General features: G+C 67.8%; 2 protein-coding genes across 2 annotated transcripts; one reads left to right on the top strand and one right to left on the bottom strand.

Moving 5' to 3' along the window:
* The first annotated feature begins 39 nt into the window (after positions 1-39).
* BAG6 (BAG cochaperone 6) lies at positions 40-17,803 on the top strand. Its single transcript, XM_069882949.1, is given in 28 exon segments — positions 40-240; positions 718-835; positions 2,153-2,328; positions 3,868-3,921; positions 4,429-4,503; positions 4,605-4,777; positions 4,873-5,002; positions 5,752-5,862; positions 5,864-5,950; positions 6,632-6,769; positions 6,804-6,888; positions 7,202-7,255; positions 7,469-7,558; positions 9,194-9,300; positions 9,543-9,615; positions 10,020-10,224; positions 10,226-10,295; positions 10,975-11,392; positions 12,302-12,471; positions 13,660-13,713; positions 13,815-13,917; positions 14,009-14,133; positions 15,261-15,413; positions 16,171-16,224; positions 16,317-16,412; positions 16,809-16,916; positions 16,998-17,144; positions 17,683-17,803. Coding segments are annotated over 28 exon segments (3,354 nt in total). The 5' UTR covers positions 40-165; the 3' UTR covers positions 17,788-17,803.
* Positions 17,804-17,805: 2 nt separating this feature from the next.
* On the bottom strand, positions 17,806-23,334 carry LOC138735079 (protein PRRC2A-like; the record flags this gene model as incomplete). The annotated part of the gene is made up of 12 exons (XM_069882951.1): positions 17,806-18,242; positions 18,894-18,956; positions 19,538-19,718; positions 20,188-20,267; positions 20,504-20,647; positions 20,890-21,090; positions 21,295-21,467; positions 21,572-21,642; positions 21,781-21,797; positions 21,892-21,990; positions 22,100-22,188; positions 23,123-23,334. Coding segments are annotated over 12 exons (1,624 nt in total), but the record flags the coding sequence as incomplete, so codon positions are not given.
* Positions 23,335-23,532: the final 198 nt, after the last annotated feature.

Genomic DNA, 23,532 nt, shown 5'->3' with positions numbered 1-23,532 from the left:
GGGCGTTTTTCGGGGCAGCCCCGCGCAGGGTCCTCGCGGCCGCAGCAGGGACGGAGCCGCCCGGCAGCGCCGGCCCCGCTCAGCGACCCCCCCCACCCCTTCACCCCAAAAACCCCCCTCAGCGACCCCCCGAGAGCCCCCCCGGGCCCCCCCCGCGCCCCAGGGATGGCGGAGGAGCCGCTGGAGGTGCTGGTCAAAACCCTGGACTCGCAGACCCGCAGCTTCCAGGTGGAGCCGGAGGTGAGGGACGGGGGGCGCCAACCCCCCCCTTTTACCTCCCCCTTTTTACCCCTCCCCCTTTTTACCCCCCTTTACCCCTCCCCCTTATGCCCCCTTTGCCCCTCCCCCTTTTGCCCCTCCCCCTTTGCCCCTTCCCCTATTTACCCCCTTTGCCCCGCCCCCTTTGCCCCTTCCCCCTCCTTTTTGCCCCCCTCCCCCCCTTTGCCCCCGTTTTTCCCACCATTCCCCCTCCTTTTGCCCCCCATTTTACCCCCTGCCCCCCCTTTTGCCCCATTTCCCCCCTTTGCCCCTCACCCACCTCCTTTTGCCCCTTTTACCTTGCCCCCTTTGCTCCCTTTGCCCCCTTTACTCCCCTTTTGCCCCTCCCCTTACCCCTTTTTGCCCCCCTTTGCCCTCTTTATCCCCTTTTGCTCCCCCTTTGCCCCCCCTTAACCCCCCTTTCCCCCCCCATTTTACCCCCCCTTGCCCTCCCCCCAGATCTCGGTGCGTGAGTTCAAGGAGCGAATCGCAGGCGCCGTCAGCATCGCGGCCGAGAAGCAGCGTCTGATCTACCAGGGCCGCGTCCTGCAGGACGAGCGGCGCCTCAAGGAATACAGTGAGCCTGGAGGGGGGAATTTGGGGGGGTTATGAGGGTCCTGGGGGGGGATTTGGGGGGCTATGAGGGTCCTGGGGGGGGATTTGGGGGGCTATGAGGGTCCTGAGGTGGGAATTGGGGGGCTACGGGGGTCCTGGAGGGGAATTGGGGGGGATTTAGGGGGCTAGAGGGGTCTTGAGGGGAATCTGGGGGGCTATGGGGGTCCTGAGGTGGGAATTGGGGGGCTACGGGGGTCCTGGAGGGGAATTGGGGGGGATTTAGGGGGCTAGAGGGGTCTTGGGGGGAATCTGGGGGGCTATGGGGGTCCTGAGGTGGGAATTGGGGGGGATTTAGGGGGCTACAGGGGTCCTGGAGGGGAACTGGGGGGGGATTTAGGGGGCTACAGGGGTCCTGGAGGGGAACTGGGGGGGATTTAGGGGGCTAGAGGGGTCTTGGGGGGAATCTGGGGGGCTATGAGGGTCCTGAGGTGGGAATTGGGGGGGATCTGGGGGGCTGTAGGGGTCCTGGGGTGGATTTGTGAGAGGGTTTGGGGGGGCTGTGGGGGTCCTGGAGGGGATTTGAGGGGCTGTGGGGCTCCTGCAGGGGAATTGGGGAGGAATTGGGGGGTATAGGGGTCTGGAAGGGGATTTGAGGGGAATCTGGGGGGCTACGGGGCTTCTGGAGGGGAATTGGGGGGGATTTAGGGGGCTATAGGGGTCCTGGGGTGGGAACTGGGGGGAATTTGGGGGGCTATGGGGGTCCTGGGGGGATTTGGGGGTCCTGGAAGGGATAACTGGGGGGATTTAGAGGGAAATGGGGGGTGGGGGGCAGCTTAGGAGACATTTAGGGGGTTGTGGGGAGGACTTGGGGGGCTGAAGGGAGGGATTTGGGGGGTTAGGGGCAGTTTTGGGTTGCTGGGGTAGGAATTGAGAGGGATTTGGGGGGCTATGGGGGTCCTGGGGTTGATTCTGGGGGGCTGTGGGGGTCCTGGGGTGGGAACTGGGGGAGATTTGGGGGTCCTGGGAGGGGTGATTGGGGGGATTTAGAGGGATTTGGGGGGTTAGGGGCAGTTTGGGGAGGGAATTGGGGTACTAGGGGCAATTTGGGGGGTCCGGGGGGGGGGTCATTGAGGGATTGGGGTGTATTGGGGGGTCTAGGAGGAATCGGGGGGGCTCCTGAGGGCAGGTTTGGGGGACACTTGAGGGGGTTGGGGGGGCAGGATTTGGGGGGGCCCTGGGATTGGGGGCTAACTGGGGAGCCGGGATGAATTTGGGGGTGCGGGGGTGGGTGTTTGGGGGTCCCCCAGGTCGCTGACCCCCCCCCCCAACTTCTCCCCAGATGTGGGGGGCAAGGTGATCCACCTGGTGGAGCGGGCGCCCCCCCCGGCCCAGTCGCCCTCCTCGGGGGGCCCCTCGGGGCTGGGGTCCCCCCCGGCCCCCCAAAACGGGGGGGGTCCCCGCGGCCCCGACCGAAACGCCAACAGCTACGTCATGGTGGGGACCTTCAACCTGCCGGTGAGGAGCTTGGGGGGGGGGGGCAGCGCGGTTTGGGGTGAAAACAGGGAGGTTTGGGCAATTTTGGGGGGGGCACGGGGCAGTTTGGGGTGAAAACATGGAGGTTTGGGCAATTTTGGGGGGGGCAGCGTGGTTTGGGGTGAAAACATGGAGGTTTGGGCAATTTGGGGGGGCACGGGGAAGTTTGAGGTGAAAACATGGAGGTTTGGGGCAATTTGGGGGGGGGCAGCGCGGTTTGGGGTGAAAACATGGAGGTTTGAGCAATTTTTTTGGGGGGCAGCATGTTTTAGGGGCAAAACATCTCAGTTTTGGGGGAAAACAGTGGTTTTTTGGGGGAAAAGAGTGATTTTTTGGGGGAAAACCCCTCAGTTTTGGGGGGGAACAGTGGTTTTGGTGGGAAACGAGTGATTTTGGGGAGAAAACATCTCAGTTTGGTGAATCTAGGGGGCAGGGGGGGCAGTTTTGGGGGGTGCAGCACGATTTGCGGGGAAAACACCTCGGTTTGGGCAATTTTGGGGACCAGGGGTGGTTTTTGTGGGGGGAACAGTTGGATTTGGGGAGAAAACGCCACATTTTGGGGCTGAAACAGGGCAGTTTGGGTTGTGAGAGGCGGTTTTGGTGGGAAACGCCTCAGTTTGAGGTAAAAACACCACATTTTGAGGGCAAAACATCTCAGTTTGGACAATTTGGGGGACCAGGGATGGTTTGAGAAGGAAGAACAGTTGGATTTGGGGAGAAAACACCACGTTTTGGGGCTGAAACAGGGCGGTTTGGTCAATTTGGGTTGTGAGGGGCAGTTTTGGTGGGAAACGCCTCCGTTTGAGGTAAAAACATCACATTTTGAGGGTAAAACACCTTGGTTTGGGCAATTTTGGGGACCAGGAGTGGTTTGAGGGGTGAGAACAGTTGGATTTGGGGAGAAAACACCACTTTTTGGGGCCGAAACAGGGCGGTTTGGTCAATTTGGGTTGTGAGGGGCGGTTTTGGTGGGAAACGCCTCCGTTTGAGGTAAAAACACCACATTTTGAGGGCAAAACACCTCGGTTTGGGCAATTTAGGGGGCGGTGGAGGCGGTTTGGGGACGTTGGGGTCATTTTGGAAGGAAACATCTCTGTTTGGAGGCAAAACTGCCCTGTGTTTGGAGAGAAGATGCTGTTTTTGTTAACTTTGGGGGCAAGAGGCCATTTTTTTGAGGGAAAACACAGCATTTTGGTTATTTTTTGGGTGCCGCGGGGCAGATTTGAGGGGGTTGGGGGAAAACCTCAGCGTTTTGGTCAATTTTGGGTCAATTTGGGTGGCGTTGACCACCCTGAGGAGCGGCTGAGGGTGGTTTTGTGGTGAGAGAGGACGATTTCGGGGCGGAAAACATCGTTTTTGATGAATTGGAGGTGGATTTGGGGAGCGGGGAGTGTTGTTATGGGGGATATTTGGTTGGATTTGGGGAGGGGGGGTCCTCGCCTGCAGGGGGGGAGAAGTTTTGAGGGGAAACGTGGTGATTTTATTAACCTGGGCTGGATTTGGGGGGGTCTCACCCCATAGATCGATGGTTCCTCAGTTGACGTCCACATCAATATGGACCAGGGCCCCGTCCAGGTTTGGGAGGGGTCTGGGGGTCCATTTTGGGGGGAATTGGGGGTCCTAGGGGGGAATTAAAGGGTTTGGGGGATCTGGGGAGGATCTGGAGCTCCTTTCGGGGGGGGGGTTGAGGGTCCCGGGGGGATTTGGGGGTCCTAGGGGAGGCGCTGGGGGAGTTTGGGGGTGTGGGAGAACCACTTTGGGGGGCATTGGGGGTCCTGGGGAGGATTTAGGGGTCCTGGAAGGGGCATTAAGGGGTTTGGGGGTGGTCTGGGGGAGATTTGGGGCTCCTGGGGAGTTTGGGGGTCCCGAGGGGGCATTGGGGGGGTGTTATGGAGGGGTTTGGGGGGTCCTGGGGGAGGTGCAGGCGAGTCTGAGGGGGATTCGAGAGTGTTACGGGGGGATCCTGAGTGGATTTGGGGGGTCCTGGGAGGACCACGGGTGTTCTGGGGGGCGTTGGGGGTCCGGGAGGGTTTTGGGGGTCCCCAGGGATCCCCGTGACCCCCCCCCCGATCGCGGTTGCAGAGCGAGCCCCGCATGCGGCTGCTGGTGGCGCAACATCTGCTGCGCGACATCCAGGGCATCCTGAGCCGCCTGGAGGTGAGCGCGGACCCCCCAGAGACCCCCCCAAGCCCTCCAGCCCCCCCTCCTGCCCCCCAAATCCTCGCAGCCCCCCCTAACTCCCCCCCCCCACTCTCCAGGGCAGCAATGGGTCTCGCTCCCCGGCCGAGGCGCCCCCCGACGCGCCCCCCGAGGCTCCCCCTGCGGCCCCCCCCGAGGATCGCGCCGAGCCCCCCGAGCCCCCCGAAACGGGCGCCGAGGAGCCCCCCCGGCCGGGCCCCGAGCCCCCCCCGGCCCCCGAGGCCCCCGCCAAGTGAGTTATGGGGCTGAATCACAAAATGATGGGGGGGGGGATGGATTTGGGGGTTCGGTTTCTCACCGTGACCCCCGCCCCCCAAAATCTCGCAGCCCCCCGTCTCCTGCCGAGCTGGGGGAGCTGCTGGGGGAGCTGCGGCGCCTTGAGGAGCGGCTCGAGCCCTTCCGCACGCGCTTCCGGAACATTCTGAGCTCCGCGGCCTCCGCCGACTACAACAACAACGTGAGACACCCCAGACCCACAGCTCCTGCCCCACAGATCCCCCCAGACCCTTATATTGGGGGCTCTCTGCCCCATAGATCCCCCCAGACCCTTATATTGGGGGCTCTCTGCCCCATAGATCCCCCCCAGACCCATATATAGGGGAGCTCCTGCCCCATAGATCCACACAGACCCACATATCGGGGTCCTCCTGCCCCATAGATCCCCCCAGACCCATATATTGGGGGGCTCCTGCCCCATAGATCCCCCAAACCCGTATATCGGGGTCCTCCTGCCCCATAGATCCCCCCAGACCCACATATTGGGGGCCCTCTGCCCTATAGATCCCCCCAGACCCACATATCGGGGTCCTCCTGCCCCATAGATCCCCCCAGACCCACATATCGGGGTCCTCCTGCCCCATAGATCCCCCCAGACCCACATATCGGGGTCCCCTTGCCCCATAGCCACCCCCAGCCCCACATATTGGGATTGTACCATAAGGGGTTGAAGTGGGGGGGGTCTGGGTCGTACCATAAGTGGGTGGGGGGGGGGGTCTGGGTGTTAATATAATTTGGGGGGCATCTGGATCACAACATAAGTGAGTGGGGGGGGGTGGATTGTACCATAAGCGAATGGGGGCGGTCTGGGTCATACCATAAGTGAATGGGGGGGGTCTGGGTCGTACCATAAGCGCATGAGGGGGTTCTGGGCATCGCTGTAATTCGGGGGGGGGGTCCTTCGGGGGTCTCTAACCCCGCTCCCCGCAGAGCGAGGGCCGCGAGGAGGCGCAGCGCGTGGTGAACCTGGTCGGGGAGGCGCAGCGGCTGCTGGGCAACGCGCTGGTGGCGCTGTCGGAGCTTCGCTGCAACCTGGGGGCGCCCCCCCCCCCGCCCCCTGCAGCTCGCGCGGCCCCTGCCCCACTACGGGCCCCCCATGCTGCTGCAGCAGGCCGCCATCCCCATCCAGGTCAGGGGGACCCCCCGACGGGGGGCTGGGGGGGGCTGCGGGGCGGGGGGAGCCTGATGTGGGGGTGTGGGGGGGGCTGTGGGGCAGGGGGACCCCAATATGTGGGTCTGGAGGGGAGCTGTGGGGCAGGGGGACCCTAACACATGCATCTGGGGGGCACTATGGGGGTGTGGGGGGGGCTGTGGGGCAGGGTGACCCCCAGTATGGGGCATGGGGGGGTGCATGACCCCAATATATGGGGCTGGGGGGGGCTATGGGGCAGGGGAATCCCAGTATGGGGGGCTGGGGGGGGCTGTGGGGTGGGGGGTACCCTGATATGGGGGTCTGGGGGGGGCTATGGGGTGGGGGGGGACCCTAATATGGGGGTCTGGGGGGGGCTATGGGGTGGGGAGGACCCTGATATGGGGGTCTGGGGGGGGCTATGGGGTGGGGGGGACCCTAATATGGGGGTCTGGGGGGGCTATGGGGTGGGGGGACCCTGATATGGGGGTCTGGGGGGGGCTATGGGGTGGGGGGGACCCTAATATGGGGGTCTGGGGGGGCTATGGGGTGGGGGGACCCTGATATGGGGGTCTGGGGGGGGCTATGGGGCAGGGGGAACCCCAATATGTGGGTTTGGGGGTTACCTGTGGGGCAGGGTCTGTTTCCAGCCCCCCGACTCCCCCTCTCCTCCCCCCCCAGATCAACGTGGGGACGACGGTGACGATGTCGGGGGGCAACGGGGCGCGAGGCCCCCCCGCCGACAGCCCCCCCCCGCCGGGGCCGCCCCCCCCACCGGCCGCCCCCCACCCCGAGAGCCCCCCCGAGGGGCTCCCCCCGGCCCCCAACCCCCCCCCCCCAGGGGCCCCCCCAGGGCCCCCCACCCCCACCCACTGCCCCCCGACTCATCCGCATCGCGCACCAAACCGTGGAGCCCCTCGTCATGATGCACATTCAGGGTGAGGAACTGCCCCCCCAGACCCACAACTGCCCCCCCCGCCCCACAACTGCCTCCTAACTGCCCCCCTGAACCCATAACTGCCCCCCCAGACCCACAACTGCCTCCTAACTGCACCCCTGAACCCATAACTGCCCCCCCCGACCCACGACTGCCCCACAACTGCCCCACCTGCCCCACAAATGCCCCCCCCCGGACCCATAACTGCCCCACACCTGCTCCCTCAGACCCAACAACTGCCCCCCCACTCCTCCCGCCCCACCTCAGGTGCCCCCGTCCCCCCCTCTGACCCCTCTTTCTTCTGCCCCCCCCAGACTCGGCCTCGCAGGCGGCAGGAGGGGGCAGCGGCCCCCCCGGCCCCAGCGTGGGTGAGTTGGGGGGCGGCTGGAGGGGACGGGGGGGGGGCTGGGGGGCTGTTGGAGGGAAGGGGGGGGCAGTGGGGGGCAGTTGTGGAGGGTTGGGGGGCAGTTGTGGGGTGATGGGGGCGGTTGGGGGGGGCAATTGGGAGGGATTGGGGGCGGTTGTGGGTCAGTGAGGGGGGTTTGGGGGTCGCCGTGGGGCAGGCCTGACCCCTGGTGCAGGGGGGGCCCCCCCGCAGCTGCCGCCGCTGCCCCCCGAGTTCCTGCAGGCCGTGGCCCAGCAGATCACGCAGCAGGCGCTGGCGGCCGCAGGTACCGCTGCCCCATAGCGACCCACGGCTGCCCCATAGCGACCCACGGCTGCCCCATAGCGACCCATGGCTGCCCCATAGCGACCCACGGCGACCCATAGCGACCCACGGCGACCCATAGCGACCCATGGCTGCCCCATAGTGACCCACGGCGACCCATAGCGACCCATGGCTGCCCCATAGCGACCCACGGCTGCCCCATAGTGATCCATAGTGCCCCATAACAACCCACAGCTGCCCCACAGCGACCCACGGCAACCCATAGCGACCCGCAGCGACCCATAGCGACCCGCAGCGACCCATAGCGACCCATAGCGACCCATAGCGACCCATGGCAACCCATAGCGACCCATAGCGACCCATGGCGACCCATAGTGACCACCGGCTGCCCCATAGCGACTCACAGCTGCCCCATAGTGACCCATAGCGACCCACGGCGACCCATAGCGCCCCATAGCGACCCACGGCTGCCCCATAGCGACCCATAGCGCCCCATAGCGACCCACGGCTGCCCCATAGCGACCCACGGCGACCCACGGTGACCCACGGCGACCCATAGCGACCCATAGCGACCCACGGCGACCCATAGCGACCCATAGCGACCCATAGCGACCCACGGCTGCCCCATAGCGACCCATAGCGACCCACGGCGACCCATAGCGACCCACGGCTGCCCCATAGCGACCCATAGCGACCCGCAGCGACCCATAGCGACCCATAGCGACCCGCAGCGACCCACGGCGACCCATAGTGACCCATAGCGACCCATAGCGACCCACAGCGACCCATAGCGACCCATAGCGACCCACGGCGACCCATAGCAACCCATAGCGACCCATAGCGACCCACGGCTGCCCCATAGCGACCCATAGCGACCCATAGCGACCCGCAGCGACCCATAGCGACCCATAGCGACCCGCAGCGACCCACGGCGACCCATAGTGACCCATAGCGACCCATAGCGACCCACGGCGACCCATAGCAACCCATAGCGACCCACGGCTGCCCCATAGCGACCCATAGCGACCCACGGCGACCCATAGCGACCCATGGCTGCCCCATAGCGACCCACGGCTGCCCCATAGCGACCCACGGCGACCCACGGTGACCCACGGCGACCCATAGTGACCCATAGCGACCCATAGCAACCCATAGCGACCCACAGCGACCCATAGCGACCCACGGCGACCCACAGCGACCCATAGCGACCCACGGCGACCCATAGCAACCCATAGCGACCCATAGCGACCCACGGCTGCCCCATAGCGACCCATAGCGCCCCACGGCTGCCCCATAGCGACCCACGGCGACCCATAGCGCTCTATAGTGCCCCATAGCGACCCACGGCTGCCCCGTAGCGCTCTATAGTGCCCCATAGTGCCCCATGGTGCCCCATAGCTGCCCCATAGCTGCCCCATAGCACCCCACACCCTCATAGCTCTTCTCTATCACCCCCCTGCCCCATAGCGGGGTCGGGGTGGGATCTGTGGGGCTGCCCCATAGCGGGGTTGGGGGGGGGGATCTGTGGGGCTGCCCCCCAGCGGGGTTGGGTGGGGGGATCTGTGGGGCTGCCCCCCAGCGGGGTTCGGGGCGGGGGGTCCGTCCGTGGGGCTGCCCCCCAGCTCTGTGCCCCCAGGCCAGGCCGTGGGGGGGTTCCAGGCTCCCGCCCGCGTGGTCATCGCTCGCCCCACGGCGCCCGCCCCGCGCCCCACGCACCCCGGAGCCCCCCAGGCCGCGCCCCCCGTGAGTTGGGGGGGGGGGACACACACTGGGGTTTGGGGGGGCCCTGGGGGGGTTGGGGGGGACTGGAATTGGGGGGGTGGGGGTCCCTGGGGTTTGGGGGGGGTCCTCAGGGGGTTTCCGGGGGTGGTTCTTGGGATTTTGGGGGGTCCAGGGGTGGTTTGGGGGGGGTCCTGGGGGGCTTTAGGGGGGTCCCTGGGGTTTGGGGCCCCCCGTGACCCCCCCTATCCCCCCCCCCAACCCAGGCTGCGGGGGCGTCCCTGGCTCAGGCGATCAGCGGCCTCGTGGGGCAGCTCCTCATGCAGCCCCTGGTGCTGGGTGAGCACTGGGGGGGACTGGGGGGCACTGGGAGGGGTCTGGGGGGGCACTGGGAGGGACTGGGGGGGTACTGGGAGCACTGGGGGGCACTGGGAGGAACTGGGAGGGGTCTGGGGGGGCACTGGGAGGGGTATGGGGGGGCACTGGGAGGGCCTGGGAGGAGCTGGGGGGGTATCGGGGGGCGCTGGGGATACAGAGGGGTCACTGGGAATACTGGGGGGTTATTGGGGGGGTCACTGGGGATACTGGGGGGGGCGCTGGGGTTATTGGGGGGTTATTGGGGGGGTCACTGGGGATACTGGGGAGGTACTGGGGGGGTCACTGGGGATACTGGGGGTGTCACGGGGGGTACTGGGGGGTCCCTGTGGGTCTCTAACCCCCCCCCTTTTCTTCCCCCCCCCCAGCCCAGGGCTCCTCAGCACCCCCGGCCCCTCCCCCCACCTCCTCCTCCTCCTCGGCTGCCGCCCCCCCCCACCCCGGGTCGGGGCCCCCCCCGCCCCCCGCAGCCCCCCCCGGCCCGGCCCCGGGGGGCCCCTCTCCCCCCGCCGCCCCCCCCGAGGAGCCCCCCCCCCTGTCGCAGCTGCTGGGGGGGCTGCTGGGGGCGCCCCCCCCCCCCCGCGGTGGCCGTGGCGATGCCGGGGGGGGCCGCGCTGCTGCAGGGCGTGGCCGAGCTCCTCCAGGTGGGCGGGGCCTGCGGGGGGCGGGGCCGAGCGCCAGGGGGGTGATGGGAGGGGGCGGGGCTTGTGGTGATTGGCAGGTGCCGGGGGTGGGGCTTGCGGGTGATTGACAGGAAGGGGCGGGGCTTAGGGGTGATTGACAGGGAGGGGGCGGGGCTTGGGGTGATTGACAGGAAGGGGCGGGGCTTATGGTGATTGACAGGAAAGGGCGGGGCTTGTGATTGACAGGAAAGGGCGGGGCTTAGGGGTGATTGACAGGGAGGGGGCGGGACTTAGGGGTGATTGACGGGGAGGGGCTGGGGGGGCACTGGGGATGCTGGGAGGGCACTTGGGGGGCGCTGGGGGTACTGGGGGGGCACTGGGGGGGCACTGGGGATACTGGGGGGGCACTTGGGGGGCACTGGGGATACTGAGAGAGCACTGGGGATACTGGGGGGATACTGGGGGAACACTTGGGAGGCACTGGGGTTATTGTGAGGAACTGGGGGTACTGGGAGTAACTGGGGGGCTCAGTGGGGATACTGGGGGGGCACTTGGGGGGCACTGGGGATACTGAGAGAGCACTGGGGATACGGGGGGGGCACTGGGAGGAACTGGGGACGTTGGGAGGGCACTGGGGATATTGGGGGGGTGAAATTAGCCTTTTAACCCTTTCCTAACCAGCCCTTCCCCCCCCCTCCAGGCCACCCAGGCAGCCCCCCCAGCCCCCCCGGAGGCTGCTCCCCCCGCTGCGCCCCCCACCTCGGATGCTGCCCCCCCCACTCCCTCCTCCTCCTCCTCCCCCCCACCCCCGCCCCCCTCCCAGAGCGAGGAGCCCCCCGAGTCCTCGTCGCCCCCCCCTCCTCCTCCTCCTCCCCCTCCCCCTCCCCCCTCAGCCGCCGGAGGTGGGGGGGGCTCTGGGGTCGGGGGGTCCCGCCCCGCGGCCCCCCCCGAGGCGCTGCCCCCCGAGTTCTTCACCAGCGTGGTGCAGGGGGTGCTGAGCTCCATGCTGGGGCCCCTCGGGGCGCCGCCCCCCCCCGGGCCCCCCGAGAGCATCGCCGCCTTCCTGCAGCGCCTCAGCGGGGCCCCCCCCTTGCTGGAGGGGGGGCAGGGGCCTGACGGTGAGGGGTGGGGGGGGATTTGGGGGGGTTTGGAGGTGAATTAGGGGAGAATTGGGGTGTCTGAGGGGGAATTGGGGGGCAATTCAGGGAGTTGGGGGGGGATTGGAGAGTATTGGGGGTCTGGGGGGGCCTGGGGGGAATTGGGAGTGAACTGGGGGGGGGGTTGCGGTAAATGGGGGGGTTTGGGGTGAATTGGGTGGATTTTAGGGGTGAATTGGGGTTTGGGGATGAATTGGAGGGGGTTGTGGTGAATTTAGGGGGGGGTTGGGGTGCCTGGGGGGGACATGGGGTGGTTGGGGGGGTATTGAGGGGGTTTGGGGGGAATCGGGGGGGTTGAGGGGGTTTTGGGGATGAATTGGGGTAAATTGAGGGGGTTTGGGGGGGATTTGAGGGGTTTGGGGTGAACTGGGGGGGGGTTGAGGGGGTTTTGGGGGTGAATTGAGGGGTTTTGGGGGGGAATTTGAGGGGTTTGGGGTGAATCGGGGGGGTTGAGGGGGTTTTGGGGGTGAATTGAGGGGGTTTGGGGGGAATTCGAGGGGTTTGGGGTGAATCGGGGGGGTTGAGGGGTTTTTGGGGGTGAATTGAGGGGGTCTGGGGGGGAATTTGGGGGGTTTGGGGTGAATTGGAGGGAATTGGGGTAAGTTGAGGGGGTTTGGGGGTGAATTGAGGGGGTTTGGGGGGCAATTTGAGGGGTTTGGGGTGAATTGGGGGGAATTGGGGTAAATTGAGGGGGTTTGGGGGGCAATTTGAGGGGTTTGGGGTGAATTGGGGGGGGGAATGAGGGGGGGTTGGTGGGAATTCTGGGGGTTGGGGGTGCCTAGGGGTGAATCCGGAGGGTTTGAGGGGAACTGGGAGGCACTGGTGCTACTGGGGGGGTCCTCCTGACGCCCCGTTTCCCCCCCCCCCCAGGGTTCCTGGGGGCGCTGCTGGCTCTGATCTGCCAGCACCTCTCGATGCTGGACGTGGTTCTGCTGCTGCACGGGCGCTGCCAGCCCCTCCAGCGCCTGCAGCCGCTGCTGCGACGCTGCTTCCGGCAGCGCTTCCTGGGGGGACGGCAGCCCACCGACTCCAACGTCAGGGTGAGGGACCCCCAAACCCACCCCGCACCCCGAAACAGCCCCGGGCCCAAAAACCGACCCCCTGGCCCCAAAAACACGTCCTCCAGGCCCCAAAACCGACCCCCTGGCCCCAAAAACACGTTCTCCAGGCCCAAAAACAGCTCCAGGGAGCCCAAAACTGCCCCCACCGATTCCAACGTCAGGGTGAGGGACCCCCAAACCCACCCCGGACCCTGAAACTGAGCCCAGGGCCCCAAAACTGACCCCCCCCAGACCCAAAAGCCGACCCCCTGGCCCCAAAAACACATCTTCCAGGCCCAAAAATGGCTCCAGGGAGCCCAAAACTGCCCCCACCGACTCCAACGTCAGGGTGAGGGACCCCAAAACCCACCCCGCACCCTGAAACTGAGCCCAGCACTCAAAAACTGATCCCCCACAGACCCAAAAACACATCCTCCAGGCCCAAAAACTGACCCCCTGGCCCCAAAAACACGTCCTCCGGGCCTGAAAACGGCTCCAGGGAACCCAAAACTGACCCCCACTGACTCCAACGTGAGGGTGAGGGACCCCGAAACCTGTCCGGGACCCCGAAACTGAGCCCAGGGCCCAAAACTGAACCCGGAGTTGAAAAACTGACCCCCAGGAACCCGAGAATGGCTCCAGGGAAGCCAAAAACTGACCCTCACGGAGACCAACGTGAGGGTGAGGGACCCTGAAACCGAACCCAGACCCAAAAACTGACCCTGTGGCCCCAAAAACGGTTCCAGGGAACCCAAAAACTGACCCTCATGGACACCAACGTGAGGGGGAGGGACCCCCAAACCTGCCCTGGACCCCAAAACTGAGTCCAGAGCTGAAAAACTGATCCTCTAGCCCCGAAAACACATCCTTTAGACCCAAAAACTGACCCCGTGGCCCCAAAAACGGTTCCAGGGAACTCAAAACTGACCCTCACGGACACCAACGTGAGGGGGAGGGACCCCCAAATCTGCCCTGGACCCCAAAACTGAGCCCAGGGCCCAAAAACGAACCCGGAGTCGAAAAACTGACCCCAGGGAACCCAAAACTTGACCCTCACGGACACCAACGTGAGGGGGAGGGACCCTAAAACCCACCCTGGCCCCCAAAACGGACCCCCTGGCCCCCAAAACTGACCCCAGGCCCGAACTCCGGGGCCGCGCGGGGCTGACGGGGCTGTGTTTGGCGCAGGCGGCGACGCAGGCGCTGGTGACGGGGCTGGAGGAGTTCATCCGCGAGAGCTTCGTGAGTGCCGCGGGGGGGGGGGGCGGGAGGAGCTCCCTGTGGGGCTGGGGGAAGGATTTTGGGGGGGGTCTCACCCCGCTTTGTGCCCCCCCCCCCCCCAGGCCGGCGTCCGCGTGGCCGAAGGCGTCGACATCACGAGAACCAACGTGGAGTTCCTGCAGGAGCTTTTCAACCGCATCGCGCTGCACGTGCTGCGCTGCACAGGTGCCGGGGGGCTCGCGGGGGGGGTCGTAGGGCTATGGGGCGGCGTGGGGGGGGGGCTCACCCCCACGTCCGTGTCCCCCCCAAACCCCAGACGGGACGTTCGGGCCGCGGCTGCTGGAGCTTTGTAACCGGGGGCTGCTCGAGTGCCTGGCCCTGAACCTGCTCTGCCTGCGCGGGGAGCGCCAGGCGCTCGGCGCCCTCATCAGCGACCGCATCGTGAGTGGGGGCTGCCCCCCACCCGCCCCCCAACAGCCCCGACCCCCCAAACCCCACGGGCTCCCCCTCCTATTGCTGTGGGGCGCCCCAGAGCGCTGTGGGGCACCCCCTCACCCCTCTCACCCCAACCCTGGGACCCCCAAACCCCCCCTGGGACCCCCCAAAACACGCCCTGGGACCCCCCAAAACACCCCCGGGACCCCCCAAAACCCCCCATGACACACCCAAGCCCCCCCGGGACCCTCTAAACCCCCCCGGGACCCCCCCCAAGACACCCCTGGGACCCCCCAAAACACCCCCTGGGACCCCCAAACGCCCCCGTGACACCCCCAAGCCCCCCCTGGGACCCCCTAAACCCCCCTGGGACCCCCTAAAACACCCCCAGGACCCCCAACCTCCCACCCTGCGCTGTGGGGCACCCCCTAACCTCTCTCACCCCAACCCTGGGACCCCCAAACCCCCCCGGGACCCCCCAAAACACCCCCTGGGACCCCCCAAAACACCCCTGGGACCCCCTAAAACACGCACTGGGACCCCCCAACCACCCCCCAGGACCCCCTGAAACACCCCCTGGGACCCCCAAACCCCCCTCCGGGACCCCCGAAACCCCCCTGGGACCCCCCAAAACACCCCCGGGACCCCCCAAAACCCCCCGTGACACCCCCAAGCCCCCCCGGGACCCCCTAAAACACCCCCTGGGATCCCAAAACCCCCCTGGGACCCCCTAAAACACCCCCTAGGACCCCCCAAACGCCCCCCGTGACACCCCCAAGCCCCCCCGGGACCCCCTAAACCCCCCTGGGACCCCCTAAAACACCCCCAGGACCCCCAACCTCCCACCCTGCGCTGTGGGGCACCCCCTAACCTCTCTCACCCCAACCCTGGGACCCCCAAACCCCCCTGGGACCCCCCAAAACACCCCTGGGACCCCCTAAAACACACACTGGGACCCCCCACCCCCCCCCGGGACCCCCTAAAACACCCCCTGGGACCCCCAATCCCCCTCCGGGACCCCCTAAAACACCCCCTGGGACCCCAAAACCCCCCTGTGACACCCCCAAACCCCCCTGGGACCCCCCAGACCCCCCCCGGGCCCCGCGGGGTGCCCCATGGCTGTGTCCCCGCAGCGGCGCCTGTCAGCGGACGCGTCGCCGGCGCTGGTGGCCTGGCTGACGGCGCTGGTCGGGATGCGGCTGCAGGCGGTTCTGGAGCAAATCCCGGTGCCCCCCGAGCACGTCCTGCCCTACGTGCGGCGCCTCGGGGACCCGGCCCCACGGCAGGTCAGCCCCGAGCCCGGACCGGCCCTCGAGACCCCGAAATGACCCTCTGAGACCCCGAACTGACCCTCGAGACCCCGAAATGACCCTCGAGACCCCGAACTGACCCTCCGAGACCCAGAACTGACCCTCGAGACCCCGAAATGACCCTCGAGACCCCGAACTGACCCTCCGAGACCCAGAACTGACCCTTGAGACCCCGAACTGACCCTCGAGACCCCGAAATGACCCTCCGAGACCCCAAAATGACCCTCCGACACCCCAAACTGACCATCCGACACCCCGAACTGACCTTCTGGGACCCAGAACTGACCCTCGAGACCCCGAACTGACCCTCGAGACCCCGAAATGACCCTCCGAGACCCCAAAATGACCCTCCGAGACCCCGAACTGACCTTCCGAGACCCCGAACTGACCCTCTGAGACCCTGAACTGACCCTCTGGACCCAGAACTGACCCTCTGAGACCCCAAAATGACCCTCTGAGACCCCGAACTGACCCTCTGAGACCCTGAACTGACCCTCTGGACCCAGAACTGACCCTCCGAGACCCCAAAATGACCCTCTGAGACCCCGAACTGACCCTCTGAGACCCACAACTGACCCTCTGAGACCCATAACTGACTCCCCAGACTCACTGAGACCCATAAGTGACCCTCTGAGACCCAAAACTGACCCCTGGGCCCTCTGAGGCCCATAACCAACCCCAGAGACCCCCAATTGCACCCCCAGACCCCTAATTACCCCCCGCTTCCCCCCAGGTGGTACCCGAGGAGCCGATGGAGGTGGAGCCAGAGCCCCCCGAGGAGGCGCAGGTGGGTCTGGGGGCGCTGGGGGGGTTGCTGGGGGGGCAGGACCCCTCTCCCCACTGATACCCCCCCCCCCCTCTCTCTTTGTGCCCCCCCAGCGTGAGGCCGCGGGGTCCCCGGCTCCGGCCACCACGGCCGAGGAGGCGCTGCCGCCCCCCACCCCGGGGGAGGAGTGGGCGGGGGCCGTGCCCGCCGTGAGTGGGGGGGACGGGGGGCAGTGGGGGCGTTTGGGGGGGCAATGGGGGCATTTGGGGGGGTAATGGGGGCATTTAGGGGTGTTACTGGGGACAATGGGGGGGCAATGGGGGTAGTAGGGGTATTTAGGGGGGTAATGGGGGGGTATATGGGGTAATGGGGGGGTAATAGGGGCACTGGGGGGGCACCAGGGGAGTAATGGGGGAGCGATGGGGGGTAATAGGGGCACTGGGGGAATTCGGGGGGGGTAATGGGGCATTAGGGGGGGTAATTAGGGAATTGGGAGGGGGCAATGGGGGGGCTAATGGGGCATTAGGGGGGTAATGGGGGGTAGGGGGATGGGGGGGCCGGGGGGCCGGAGCTGTGGGTGCCGCGACGGTCGGTGTTGGCGCCAGGACTGGGTCCCCATCATCCGCGAGGACGCCCAGCGGCAGCGCAAGATGAAGGCTCAGCCCCCGCTGAGCGACGCCTACGTCAGCGGAGCCCCCGCCAAGCGCCGCAAGGTGGGGCTGCCCCGCACCCCCCCCCAGACCCCCCACAACCCCCCACTGCCCCCCCCCCAGCCCCCACTGACCCCCGCGCAGACCTCGCAGGCGGAGGCCCCCCCGCTGCTCCTGGCCGAGGCCGTGGGTCGCGCCGCTCGAGCCGCCGGCGTCCGGCCCCTCGGATCCCCCGAGAGCCTCGGCCGCGACCTGAGCGACGGCGGCTTGCAGGAGGGCTACCGGCTGCAGGTGGGGGGCACGGGGGGCGGTTTGGGGGGCACTGGGGTGTTGGGGGGGCTCTGGGAGGGGGTTTGGGGGATCTGGGAGGGGATTTGGGTTCCTCAGTGGGTCCTGGGGGGGGTTGTGGGTTTCCGTGGGCCCTGGGGGGGGTCTGGGGGGCTGGTTGTGGGTCTCGGTGGGTCCTGGGGGGGGTCTGGGGGGCTGGTTGTGGGCCTCGGTGGGCTTTGTGGGTGCTGGGGGGGTAAGAAGTGGGGGGCAGGAAGGTTCTGAGGGCGTTTGGGGGGCGCTGGGGGTGTCTCTGTGGGGCTGGGGGCAAGGCCGGTGCCCTATAAGGGCTCCGAGGGGGGGCGTGGCCTGGAGAAGCCACGCCCCCTTGTAGAGGGGTGGGCGGGGCCAGGAGAAGCCACGCCCCCTGTTTAAAGGGGCAACTCCGCCTGGGGTGGGCGGGGCCTAGTACCAAGTGGGCGGGGCTAGAGCGCCCCCTACCCGCTGGGTTGTATGAAGGGGGCGTGGCCTGACCGCAGCCCCCCCCCGCCCCCCCCCCCAGCTCCAGTCCGACCTGGGGCGCCGCCTGCGCGAGGACCCCGACTTCTCCCCCCGGCGCTTCCCCAGCGCCCACCGCGCCTTCGCGGCGCCCCCCGCCCCCCAATAAACGCCCCGCAGCCCCCGCCGCGTTTCACCTGGTTTTATTTGCAAACCGAGCGGGCACCTCCATTCATTCCCGCTTTTCTCCAACCAAAAGCCCCGAGGGGTTTGGGGGGCCCCCCCGACCCCCCCCCCAGCCCCATAGAAATTGGGGTGTAAAGGGGGGGGTCACTGCGAGGGATCCCGGGGGGGTCCCCAGGGTCGGGGCCCACGGGGGGGAGGGGGCGCCCCGGGGGGGGCGGAGGGAGGAGGAGGAGGGGGGGGAGGCGGGTTGGGGGGGTCGGGGGGCCGGGGGCGGCCCCCCCGCGCCTCGGGGCGGGTCTGGGGGGGGGCGAAGGGGCGCGCGGGGGGGCCCAGGAGGCGCCCGAGCGGCAGCAGAGGCAGCGGGGGGGGCGGGGCGGCCGGGGGGGGCGCGAAGTTCACCACGGGGGGGACGGCGGGATCCACCACCGGCAGCAGCATCTGGGGGGGCAACGGGGGGTTAAACGGAGGGGCGGGGGGGATCAGGTGTGGGGGGGGATCAGGTGTGGGTCAGGGATCAGGTGTGGGTCAGGGATCAGGTGTGGGGGGGATCAGGTGTGGGGCGGGATCAGGTGTGGGGGGGATCAGGTGTGGGTCGGGGATCAGGTGTGGTTCAGGGATCAGGTGTGGGTCAGGGATCAGGTGTGGGGGGGATCAGGTGTGGGGGGGATCAGGTGTGGGGCGGGATCAGGTGTGGGGGGGATCAGGTGTGGGGGGGATCAGGTGTGGGTCGGGGATCAGGTGTGGTTCAGGGATCAGGTGTGGGTCAGGGATCAGGTGTGGGGGGGATCAGGTGTGGTTCAGGGATCAGGTGTGGGGGGGATCAGGTGTGGGTCGGGGATCAGGTGTGGTTCAGGGATCAGGTGTGGGTCAGGGATCAGGTGTGGGGGGGATCAGGTGTGGGGGGGATCAGGTGTGGGGCGGATCAGGTGTGGGGGGGATCAGGTGTGGGGCGGGATCAGGTGTGGGGGGAATCAGGTGTGGGGGGGATCAGGTGTGGGTCGGGGATCAGGTGTGGTTCAGGGATCAGGTGTGGGTCAGGGATCAGGTGTGGGGGGGATCAGGTGTGGGGCGGCCGTGGGGCGCTGGTACCTGCTGGAAGCTGCTCTGCCCCTGCCCGTAGAACTCGGAGGGCGGCGTCAGCTCCTGGCGCACCTGGTGGGGGGGGTGGGGGGGCCCCACAGGTGAGGGGGGGCGGGGCCTGGGCCAGCCACGTGACCCACATGACCCCGCCCACCGCCTCCAGGTACGGCCCCGCCCCCTCCCATCGGCCCCGCCCCTTATCCCGCTGCGGGGGGGCTGGAGGGGGCACGGGGGTCACGGGGGGGGTTATTGGGGGGAGACTGGGAATAGGGGCGGACACTGGTGGAGGCTTGGGGGGTACTGGGAGCACTGGGAGGCACTGGGAGGGGTTTGTGAGGGCACGGGGGATACAGGGAGGAATTGGGGAGACGCTGGGGGGACTGGGAGGAACTGGGGGCACTGGGGGGGGCTTGGTGGGGTACTGGGAGGAACTAAGGGGGGATTGGGGGGCACTGGGAGGGTATTGGGGGGGCACTGGGGGTACTGGGGTGATACTGTGGGGGTCCCTGTAGGCCTGTGACCCCCTGACCCCCCCTCCTTCCCCACCCCCCAGTCATTCCCCACTAGCCCCGCCCCCCGGCTCAGACCCCGCCCCCTCCCTTTAAGCCCCGCCCCCTCCCTTTAAGCCCCGCCCCCTTTAGCCCCCCCCTCACCTGGAGCAGGGGCCCCTCGGGGCAGAAGGGGCTGTAGAGGAAGGGGGGGCCGGGGGGGTAGAGGAGCCCCCCCTGCGCCCCCCCCAGCTTGGCGAGCTCGGGGCCCCCCACGGGCGGGAACTCCAGGAAGGGGCCCTTGAGGGGCAGGGGGGGCAGCGCGGCCCCCGCCACCAGCAGCGGCCTGGGGGGCACAGCCGGCGTGGGGGGCGGCTCCCGACGGGGGTGGGGGGGGGGTAACGGGGGGCGTGGGGGCAATAGGGGGTGAAAAGGGGGTGATAAGGGGCAATAGCAGGCAAGGGGGGGGCAATAGGGGGTGGCAGGAGGCGGGGGGGCAATAGGGCGCTGCCTGCTGGGGGGCAGAGGAGCTGTGGGGCAGGAACGGGGGGCGGGGGTGGTTTGGGGGGGGCCGTGGGGTGGAGGGGGGGCTGTGGGGCAGGGCTGGGGGGCAGAGCAGGGGCTCTGTGGGGCAGGGCCGTGGGGCACAAAGAGGGGGGGGTGCGTGGGGCTGGGCTGGGGAGTTGGGGGGCTCGATGGGGCTGGGGGTGGGGCTCGATGGGGGGCAGTGGGGCAGAGGGGGGGCTCGATGGGGCAGAGCTACGGAGTTGGGGGGGGGGCTCTATGGGGCGCGGTGGGGCAGGGCCCCCCCCTACCTGTAGGGGGTCAGGGGGGTCCCTGGGCGGAAGCTGCTGCCGTGGGGCTGGGGGGGCTCCCCGGGGGGGGGGGGCAGCACCTGTGGGGTGGGAGGGTTCAGCCTCACAGCACCCCACAAGTGACCCCCCCCCCCCAAAACCCCCTCACCACCCTGGGACTCCCCCCCCAGCACCCCGAGACGCCCCAGCAGCCCCACAGCCCCACAGAGAACCCCGATCCCCAAGTGCCCCCCCACCCCTGCCCCCCCCAAGCACGTTTCTCTGCCCCCCAAGACCCCCACCCCTGCCCCCCAAGTTGTCCCCCCCCTCCCCTTACCTGCCCCCCGTTGCCATGTCCGGGCTCAGCGCCCCCCCCGGCCCCTTTGTTCTCGGGGGGGCGGCCTGGGGGGCCCTCGGGGGGTGCAGGCGCCCCCCCCCCACCAGGCAGCAGCTCCCAGTCTCGGGGGGCGACGGCGGCAAGCTGGAATGGGGGGGGGGGGCACAGAATGAACCCCAAAACCCGCAGACCTAAACACCCCCCCCAAATTTCAGAGCCCCAAACACTCTGCCCTCCCCCCAATCCCATTTTTTCCCCCCAAATCCCAGTGCCACCCCCAAGCTCTGCCCCCCCAACCCCCCTTTCCCCCCTCAATCCTGATGACCCCCCCCCCCAAATTCCCAGCCCCCCAAATCCCTGTTCCCCCCCCCCAAACCCCCTCGTACCCCACCAGCCCCCGCGCTGGGGGGGGGCAGCGGCAGCGCCTCCTTCTCGCTCTTCACCCCCCCCCAGGCCTCCAACACCCCCGTTTTTTGGGGGGCGGTGGGGGGGGGGCCCCCTGTGAACCCCGGAACCTCTGGGGGGGGCCGAGCCTTCTCTGCTCGCTGCGAGCGCTCGGTGCCGATGGGGTCCGGGGGGGGGCACGGCTGGGGAGGGGGACAAAAAATGGGGTGAGGGAGGGGCTATACACCCCCAAACCCCCTTTTTGGAGGCCCCCTTAGGACGAGGGGGGGGGATCCCCAACTCTCCCAACCCCCCATTTTACCCCCCCCACCTTTTGTATTAGGAGTGAAATAAATCTCAGCCTCACCCCCCCCCAACCCTGATTTTTGGGGTGTCCCCCCCCTCACCTTGTTGTCGTCGGGGGGTCCCAGGCGTCCCGGGGGCCCCTCGGGGTGGGGGGGTGCGGGCTGTGCCCCCCCCTGTGTTTTGGGGGCTCGACCAGCCCCCCGTCGGGGGAGCTGCGCTGGCTGCAGGCGCCCGACGAGCCCCCCGAGTCGACGCCACTGTCGGGGGGGCTCATCTGGGGGGGGGGGCACAAAAAAACGGAGTTGGGGGGGGTCAGGGCACCCCAAAAATGGGGCTGAGAGCCCCCAAAATGGGGGCTGGGTCGTCCACCCCACTCACCTTGGTGCTGGGAACGGCCTCGAAAGCTTCGAGCCAGGGCTGGGGGGGGCCCAGCGGCTTCGGGGGGGCACCTGGGGGGGGAAAACGTGGGGGGCCCCCAAAACCGCTTTTCAGGGTCCCCCTGGGATGTGCGAGGGGGTCACCACACACCTCAGCCCCCCCCAAAACCTCTTCTTGGGTTCCTCTGTGGGGCTCAGCCCCCCCCAAACCCCATTTTCAGGGTCCTCTATGTGGCAAGTGGGGGGACATGAGGGTCCCAGCCCCCCCAAACCCCCTTTTCGGGGCGCCCCCCCCCTTCCCAGTGCCCCCCAGCTCCTTACTGGTCTGCAGGTGGTTCCAGATGTGGGGGGGCAGCCCCTCAGCCGGGCCCGGGCCCCCCCCGGCCCCTCCTCTTTGGGGTCCCCAAAGCCCAGCGGGTCCTGGCAGGCGGGGGGGGGGGGGGAATCAATTGGGGGGTAGGGAAAGGGGGTGGGGGGTTCAGCCCCCCCCAACATCCTCCCCCGACCCCCCTCCCCCCAAAATCCTCACCTGGGGGTCGCGGAGCCGCTCGCGGCGCTTGGCCAGGAACCCCCCGACCATCGGGGCGTCGCGCAGCGCGGGGGGGCGGGGGGGGGGCGCTGGGGGGGAGAGAGGGGGGGTGGGGGAGTTATGGGGCAGCCGTGGGGCAGGGCTGTGGATCTATGGGGCAGGAGGGGAGTCAGAGCTGAAATCTGTGGGTCAGGGCAGGGATCAGAGCTATGGGGCAGGGCTGTGGGGCAGGAGGGAAGTTAGAGCCCCAAGTCTATGGGTCAGGGTGTGGATCAGAGCTACGGGGCAGCCGTGGGGCAGGGACGTGGATCTATGGGGCGGGAGGGGAGTCAGAGCTATGGGGCAGAGCTGAGATCTATGGGTCAGGGCGTGGATCAGAGCTATGGGGCAGGGCTGTGGGGCAGGGCTATGGATCTATGGGGCAGGAGAAGAGTCAGCTGAAATCTATGGGTCGGGTGTCGATCAGAGCTATGGAGCAGAGCTATGGGGCGGGAGGGGAGTCAGAGCTCTAAGTCTATGGGTCAGGGCAGGGATCAGAGCTATGGGGCAGGGATGTGGGGCAGGGATGTGGATCTATGGGGCAGGAGGGGACTCAGAGCCGAGATCTATGGGTGAGGACACGGATCAGAGCTATGAGGCAGAGCTATGGGGCGGGAGGAGAGTCAGAGCTATGGGGCAGAGCTGAGATCTATGGGTCAGGGCAGGGATCAGAGCTATGAGGCAGGGCTGTGGGGCAGGGCTATGGATCTATGGGGCAGGAAGGGAGTCAGAGCTGAAATCTATGGGTCAGGGCGTGCATCAAAGCTATGGGGCAGAGCTATGGGGCGGGAGGGGAGTCAGAGCTATGGGGCAGAGCTGAGATCTATGGGTCAGGGCGTGGATCAGAGCTATGGGGCAGGGCCGTGGGGCGGGAGGGGAGTCAGAGCTATGGGGCAGAGCTGAGATCTATGGGTCAGGGCGTGGATCAGAGCTATGGGGCAGGGCCGTGGGGCAGAGCTATGGGGCAGGGCTGCGGGTCCGTACCTGCGGGGGGGGCGGCGGGCGGCCTCGGGGGGCCGCAGGGGGGCAGCCCGGGCGCCGTGGGGGCGGCCGTGGGTCTGGGGGGCCCCTTGCCGTGCGCCCCCAGAGCCGCCAGCGCTCGCCGGATCCCGCCGGGGTCGCTGGGCTCCACGCGGTCCAGGCGGAACAGGGCGGCGGGGGGGGGGGGCAGCGCCCGCGCCTCCTCGGGGGGGCGGCTGGGGGGGGAAATACAGCGTGAGACCCCCCCAAAACCCCAAGAACCACCCCCCGGGAACCCCCGAGCCCTCCACAACGCCAATAACCCCACCACCACCCCCCCAAACCCAATAACCCCCTCCAACCCTCCCAAGACCCCCCCATAATCCATATCTTCCCCCTATTTGCCCCCCAGAGCCCCCCAACTCCAAACTACC

Source organism: Phaenicophaeus curvirostris, unplaced genomic scaffold (genome assembly GCF_032191515.1).
Source record: "Phaenicophaeus curvirostris isolate KB17595 unplaced genomic scaffold, BPBGC_Pcur_1.0 scaffold_434, whole genome shotgun sequence".
NCBI classification, from domain to species: Eukaryota; Metazoa; Chordata; class Aves; order Cuculiformes; family Cuculidae; genus Phaenicophaeus; species Phaenicophaeus curvirostris.
The sequence above is the reverse complement of the archived record's forward strand: the minus strand, read 5'-3'. Positions and strand labels throughout refer to the sequence as shown.